Genomic DNA, 7,323 nt, shown 5'->3' with positions numbered 1-7,323 from the left:
CAAACCAATAAATACATTAATTTATTTTTATTTGATTTTACCACTAAACCATACCAAGGGAAAATGCTTCATGCCTTTATCCACATTGACTTTTCCTCAATGCAATACCTTATCCATACGTTTCTACTACCAAAACATAAGGCACAAAATGGTTTCTTATAGAAAGATATTTCCTCCTACCCTAACGTTTTGAGTTTGACAATTTTATCTTTATAGTTCCTCCAAAAAATGTGGGGCAACCACTTTAGTCATTTTCTTTCCCTAAGTCATCAATGCCATACTAAATAATTCATCCTCTCAACTCCATTCAAATGTCCATCTAAAATATCCAAGAATCAAAGCTTCTTTTTTTAAAAAAAGTTTTTTTCATGGCTTCAATCTCATTCAGTCATTCATTCCACAACAAAAACACTGCTTCTATTATTCAAGAATGTCACACAAAGTGCCCTAGTCCAAGATCATTTTCCATCTTAATTTCTTGTCAAAATCGCAAACCAAGTGATCTTAAAAATGTGAAAGAAGAGAAGCAAATCAACAAGGAAAACAAAAAGGGTGTATTGCCACAGCTTATATTTGATGTGGGAAAATTGGGAAGTGGTTTGAAGGATAATTTGAGTCCTAAACATAAGGGTGATTGGAAGGATTTGACATTAATGAGCTTATCGTTTGCAGTGTATGTGTACATATCTCAGAAAATTGTTTGTGCTTATTGTGCTTGGACGTCCTTTGTCGGACAAACTTGGTAGGTCAATTCAGCGGCGGATCTCGAATTTAGAATAAGTGGGTTCTGTTTTCTATATGTATGTATTTTTATTTCTTTTAACATAGTACGTAGTATATATTTAAGGGTCTGAATTCGATTAAATCTACTGCGTCTACTCTAGATTCGCCACTGGATCAATCCAACATTCATAGTCTTTCTACAATTTCCTCTTCTCTGTGAAAAACAAAGGAAAATTCTTGATTTTTCTTCTTTACTTTAGAATGAGATGAGGAAAAAAAAAACATATGTTTAAGGAGAACTTGTTTGTTCCTCTCATAAGAACTTGTTTCAGTTGTGACCTTTTTGATTGCATTTTGCCACATTCTTTCATGTGTAGATATTTGTCGAAATTTTACAATTTTAGGAAACAATTCCACTTGTGATCGATTAGGAGAAACTTAATTTCGAAAATAAAGTGGACTGTCTATATATATACAGAATATACCAAAAATTGAATGTAATTCTTACCTGACTGCTAAGATGATTTTCGAGCAAAGATATATGGGCCCTTTAGTTTAGAAACTTTTTTCAATATTCAAAACCAGTGGTGCTTCGATTATTCGGAGACCAAAAGCAAACCGAAGCACCTTATTTTCAAACCTAGCATAAAGGTAAATATGAACATTCAACATTTTTCCAGAATTATTTTCAAAAACTAAACTAAAAAACCAAGTTGTATTTCATTGTGTCTCAAGATCAATTTCTCTCTCCATATATATAGATAGAATCCACTACCTCAACTCAGAAATCTCAAGGTCTATATTTTGACTTAGCACAAAATTTGATCACGCCCAACTATGCCTTATAAAAAGGACTAAGCGGTCCATGCAAAAATAATCTGGTTCAAGAGTTCGGAGTCGAATCCCACAGGAAACTAACCTATTTGCTACAACTTTTTAGTATCGCTAATGATAAGCCCAGACAACTTTCAGAGTTCAAAAATTGATTTATGAATTAACAGAAATTACTAAACTAAGAAAAAATAAAAATAAAAACTATCAATTAGCAAGAATGAAGTTGAATTCAAGGATAAAAGGATCTAGGGTTTACGATTTCCCAAATTGTCAGATTACTTCCTGTCACGTTAGCTATAATCTCGTCGTAACACTCTCTAAAGATGATGAGTTCTTGTTTAACGCAATTACCTCTCGATCAATTACGATAATTTACTAGAAGTATTCTCTCGAACTACTCTAGTTGACAATTTGTAAAACTCATAAATATCGCCCAAAATTTCTTTATCTCTAATCCCGCTTTTAAATTTAAGTAATTAATCTCTTAATTTACTCGAGAGTGGCGTTGTTCAACAACAATCTAATCACGTGTTCTTATTCAAGCAACACAAGATAACTAGATACGATTAATCAAGGGACCTTCAATTAATCACAAGAAATACATAGTTGGACAATTAAAGAGTAAAAACGGCTCAATTATATCAAAAGGTAATCAAGACTTCATCCAACAATTGGTTCCATCAACCCTAGATGACGACTTTAGCTACTCAAACTGTGTAAATACATAGTAATATCTAAAAGCATTAAACTACAAATTAAAGGAAACCAGAGAGAAAAACTAGAGTGATTCGTGCTTCCGAAGTATTCCGTAGCCTCTTGCCTCTCTAATGATGTCTCTCCCTAAAAAAACTAACTTTAAGGGGTATTTATAGGGCTGGGGCCGAATTCTACATGTCCAAAACTAATGAGGAATTAAAATTTGCTCGGATGGCATCGTCGGCGCGAGGCACTGTCTATGGCGCCATTGTTTCGGTGCAAGGCACTGTCTGGGGCGCCAATGACAGTGCCCTGGACAATGCCTTGCACTGTCTATGGCACTGTTGTTTCTGCGCAAGGCACTGTCTGGGGCGCTAATGGTAGTGCCCTGGGCAATGTCTTGCACTGTCTATGGCACTATTGTTTCGTTGCCTTGCACTTCTTCTTTTATTGCTCCATTTTTAGCTCTGAGGTACCATTCCGTGCAACGTTTCTCCAATTCATGTCCAAGCATTTCTACACGTGAAATAAGCTCTATTAAGCGCAATTGTCGCACAAATTAGTATCCAAACAACAAGCAAGTAAGCTAAATAACATCAAAATATATGGAATTATAGCACGACATCAACACCCCACACTTAAATGTTGCTCGCCCTTGAGTCAACCAACTAAACACTTCCTCTTCAATAACCCAACAAGCCACACATTCACACACACTACACCTATGACCATGATTGATAGTAACAATTAAGCTCTAGCATATGCTGTCTACATTTCCCATACTCATGCCCAATTTCAAAACATCCAACCCAGGAGCAATAAGATTATAACAAATCCTAGCCTCGAAAACTAACTCAATGTCACAATGCACCCTAGGCTTGAATACTTAATCTAATAGAGATGTCTAATAATGTTACCTATCATTTGTGAAATCATGTGCCCTCACAATAAAACAAAGAGTAAGCAAACCACACATCCAAATCACATGATCGAATACATTTTAAGGACTCACACATATGAATAAAAATCACTCACTCTCTCAAAGAAGTCACATGCACGCAAAAGGTACCATAGGCTTGCCCCTTATATAAACCTCTACTAATGTAGTCCCGCTCGGTCCGAAATCAACTAGGACTTTATTACGGTTGTAATGTGGGCTAAGGGACGGGTATGATATATTTAGGATATAGTGGCTAACTCTCGTAAGCACTTTAACACATCACATATTTAACTTTAAGCGCAAAATTCCTTCAATCCACTTCAATTATCACAAGATAGCTCACCCAGAATATTTTTTTTGTTTTTCTTTACGCACTGCTTCAGATCACATCCACTAGCAAATATAAGAAACCTTTATTTATTCTATCACGACCCAAAATCCATTAAAGGTCGTGATGGCGCCTAAAACCGCGGTCAGACAAGCCAACAATAAATGATTATCCTAATTACTCATATTAGTATTTGAAATCATAATTTTCTTTAATTACATAATACAAAATGGGATTTACAAAGTGAATGAAAATATTTTTCGCAACTACATTTATAAATAACCCGTAAGCACCCCTAAAACCCGGTGTCACAAGTGCATGAGCATCAACTAGGAAGTAAAATAAAATACAGCATCTGTCCGGAATATAAATTAGACAAAAAAAATATAAATAACTCTGAAGGAGACTCTATCGGATGCGGATCGTAACATGAAATACAGCTCGCAGTAAGTCCTCGCATAATCCGCGCCTCCGCGCCAAAGGACCACCAGACATAAAAGTACCTGCACAAAAATGTGCAGCAAGTGTAGTATGAGTACATAAATCAACGTGTACCCAATAAGTATCTAGTCTAACCCCGGAAGAGTAGTGACGAGGGGTCGACATCGACACTCACTAGTGGTCCAATAATATCAGGTATAGTAAAGAGGTGAACAAATATGAGGCAGAGTAAGTAAATAAAATAAACAAGTATAAATACGAGGTACAATTCTCCTCTTTACAATAGGCTCAAGCTCTCAATTAGCAAACTTCCTCCTCAACCGGAGCATATATATATATAAATATATAGTGGATCTCACCAAAATTGGTCGTTATACTTCAAATCAGGAAGAACTCACAGATACACTAGCTTCTTGCCAAATGTTACGCACGATTTCATGAGGATATTTTATAGAAATACTGAGGCGTACGGCCCGATCCCATCATAATCAGTGCACTGTCGAGGGTCGAACAACACAAACTATAGATGCATCTATTAACCTGGCGAGGTGAATGACCCGCTACCATGATAGTGTGGTACATAAATATTGCCGAGGCGAACGACTCGATCACATTAGAATAAGAAGCTTTAACGGGTCCTTGACCCCACTCACGAATAAACGTGTGAGTTATAATTTCTTTAACGAAAAACTTTTCAATGAAACATACATATATATATCACGGACAAAATTTCATAAGAGGAATACAATTATTTCGTGACTAATCATGAAACTCGTGAAGTCTCTACAATAACGAGTCTATCACTCTACGCATGTCTAGTCTCAAGTCATAATACGAAATAAAAAAATTAAACGAGCAAAGATAATCTCTATAGTGCAAGTATAACATGGTGTGAACCTAAGTCTACCCAGACAATAACATGAATCTAGCTACGTACAGACTCTCGTCACCTCGTACGTACGTATCCCCCGCATCAAGTTACACATATTAAATATATCACTTAGGGGTAATTTTTCCCTCACAGAGTTAGACAGGAGACTTACCTCGTCTCAAAGCTTATTTTTCGGTCCAAAATTGTTCTTTAAATCCTCAAGTCGGTACCAAACGACCCGAAGCTAGTAAAATATTATATAAAATAGTCAATACATGCTCAAGAGTTCACATCCTAACTATTAAAGTGATTTTCCAACCTAAATTGAAGAATTCCTAAAATTCAACCCCGGGCCCATGTGCCCGGATTCCAAAAAATCTAAAAGATAAACATTACCCATAACATCATGAACTCAAATATATTATTTATTCTCAATTCCATGCCCAAAATCGTGGTCAAAATTCAAAAATATAAATTTCTAGGTTTTCTACCAAACCCCTAAATTTTTCCACTAATTTCCATGTTAAAAATCTATATATAATTCAAGTATTTAACTTGCAGTAGGTGGGAATCACTTACCTTGACATAGATGATGGAAGTCTCCTCTTCAAAAGCTCCAAATATCGCCGACCCAAGTGAAAAATGAGAGGGGATGAGCCAAACCCCGCATTAAAACCAATTTGCCCAGGTCTGCCCTTATTCCCGATCGCGGAAATGCCTTCGCGATCGCGAAGGCTAAGCACACTGCCTCCACATTTTCCTCTACGCGTTCGCGACCCAATGGCCGCGTTCGTGAACCTGGTGACTCCCTACCCTTTGCGTTCGCAGGCCTCAATCCGCGTTCGCGGAGGATTAACGCCTGGCAGGCCCCCAACTCATTTCCTTTTCGCATTCGCGTGTGCCTACCCGTGTTCACGTAGGATTCCACAACCTCAGCTCCGCGTTCGCGTCTTTCCCATCGCGTTCACGATGGGCAAATCCATCAGCCCCCAAAAGTCTACTTCGCGGACGCATGAATCCCTTCGCATTCGCAAAGAAGGAAACCAGATAACAGCAACAGCAGCAGCAAATCATTCCAATTTGGTCCGAAACCACCTCGAAACACACCCGAGCCCCCCAGGACCTCGTCCAATCACACAAACCAGTCCCATAACATAACACGGACCTGCTCGAGGCCTCAAATCACCTCAAACCACGTCAAAACCATGAGTCGCACCCCAATTCAAGCTTAATGAACTTTAGAACTTCAAACTTTTATATTCGATGTCGAAACCTATCAAATCACGTCCGATTGATCTCAAATTTTGCACACAATTCATAATCGACATTACAGACCTACTCCAACTTCCAGAATCGGAATACGACCCTGATATCAAAAAGTCCACTCCCGGTCAAACTTCTCAAAAACCTTCAAATTTCTAACTTTCACCAAATGACCCGGAAATGACCTATGGGCTTCTAAATCCACATCCGGATGCGCTCCTAATACCAGAATCACCATACAGAGCTATTTCCAGACTCGGAATCCCAAACGGACATCAATAACATTGAAATGCACTTTAACCCAAGTTTATGAAATTCTTCCAAAATGCCAACTTCCCACAATAGGTGCTGAAACGCTCTCGGGTCATCCAAAACTCGATCTGGACATACGCCCAAGTCCAAAATCATCATACGAACCTGTTGGAACCTTCCAATCCCGATTCCGAGGTCGTTTACTCAAAAGTAAAACCTTAGTCAATTCTTCCAACTTAAAGCCTCATAAATGAGAGTTTTCTTTCTAAATCAACTCCGAACTTCCCGAAATTCAATTCCGATCATGCGCACAAGTCATAATACCTGAAGTGAAACTACTCAAGGTCTCAAACCGCTGAACGACGCGCTAGAGCTTAAAATGACAGGTCGGGTCGTTACATTCTATCATACTTAAACATGCGTTCGTCCTCGAACGTGCTAAGAACTGCTCTGGAGTTGTCCAAAATCACTGTTTAACACCTTGAGCACCTACCCGTGCTACCACAACCCAGTTGAGCACATTAGCTCGAACCAGTTTGAAGATCCTCCCTTTTATTTAGTCAAATAAGCCTTAGAGCTAAATTCCAACATCCGAAATTCTCCACCGGGCCTGCTTTCAACATACGAACACCGTATCAGTCACTACACACTGTACCAAAACGTGATTGCATACCTTTACCAAATTCTGACCATGCATCGTGTAACTCATTTGCCCAAGTCCATCTTTCCAAAGCACAACAGCTAAAGTTTCCACTGACCCGAAGCCCATAGTGTACCTCATAACCAATTAAGCCTTGCTTTAACTCTCACAATACTGCCACGACAGAGAAGATGTGTAAAACTCATAACCACCTGCCGAATCACAATTTATGAAGTCTCTCCTCCCGACAAGAACCATTACCTAATTCTGGACTGAATAACAATATTTACTCTTTAATATGCCTTATATAAATCTGATCGTACTGATCCCAGGTC

The 7,323-nt window shown here is 38.3% G+C and overlaps 1 protein-coding gene across 1 annotated transcript; it reads left to right on the top strand.

Moving 5' to 3' along the window:
• The first annotated feature begins 368 nt into the window (after positions 1–368).
• LOC138904285 (uncharacterized) lies at positions 369–746 on the top strand. The gene has a single exon (XM_070192787.1). It carries the CDS (start codon positions 369–371, stop codon positions 744–746), a length of 378 nt encoding a protein of 125 aa, XP_070048888.1.
• Positions 747–7,323: the final 6,577 nt, after the last annotated feature.

Source organism: Nicotiana tomentosiformis, chromosome 2, assembly GCF_000390325.3.
Source record: "Nicotiana tomentosiformis chromosome 2, ASM39032v3, whole genome shotgun sequence".
NCBI lineage: Eukaryota > Viridiplantae > Streptophyta > Magnoliopsida > Solanales > Solanaceae > Nicotiana > Nicotiana tomentosiformis.
Note: the sequence above shows the minus strand (reverse complement) of the source record. Positions and strands in the feature narration are given on the sequence as shown.

Coding starts and splice junctions, on each gene's coding strand:
- LOC138904285 (XM_070192787.1), top strand. CDS start 369: ATGGCTTCAATCTCATTCAGTCATTCATTCCACAACAAAAACACTGCT.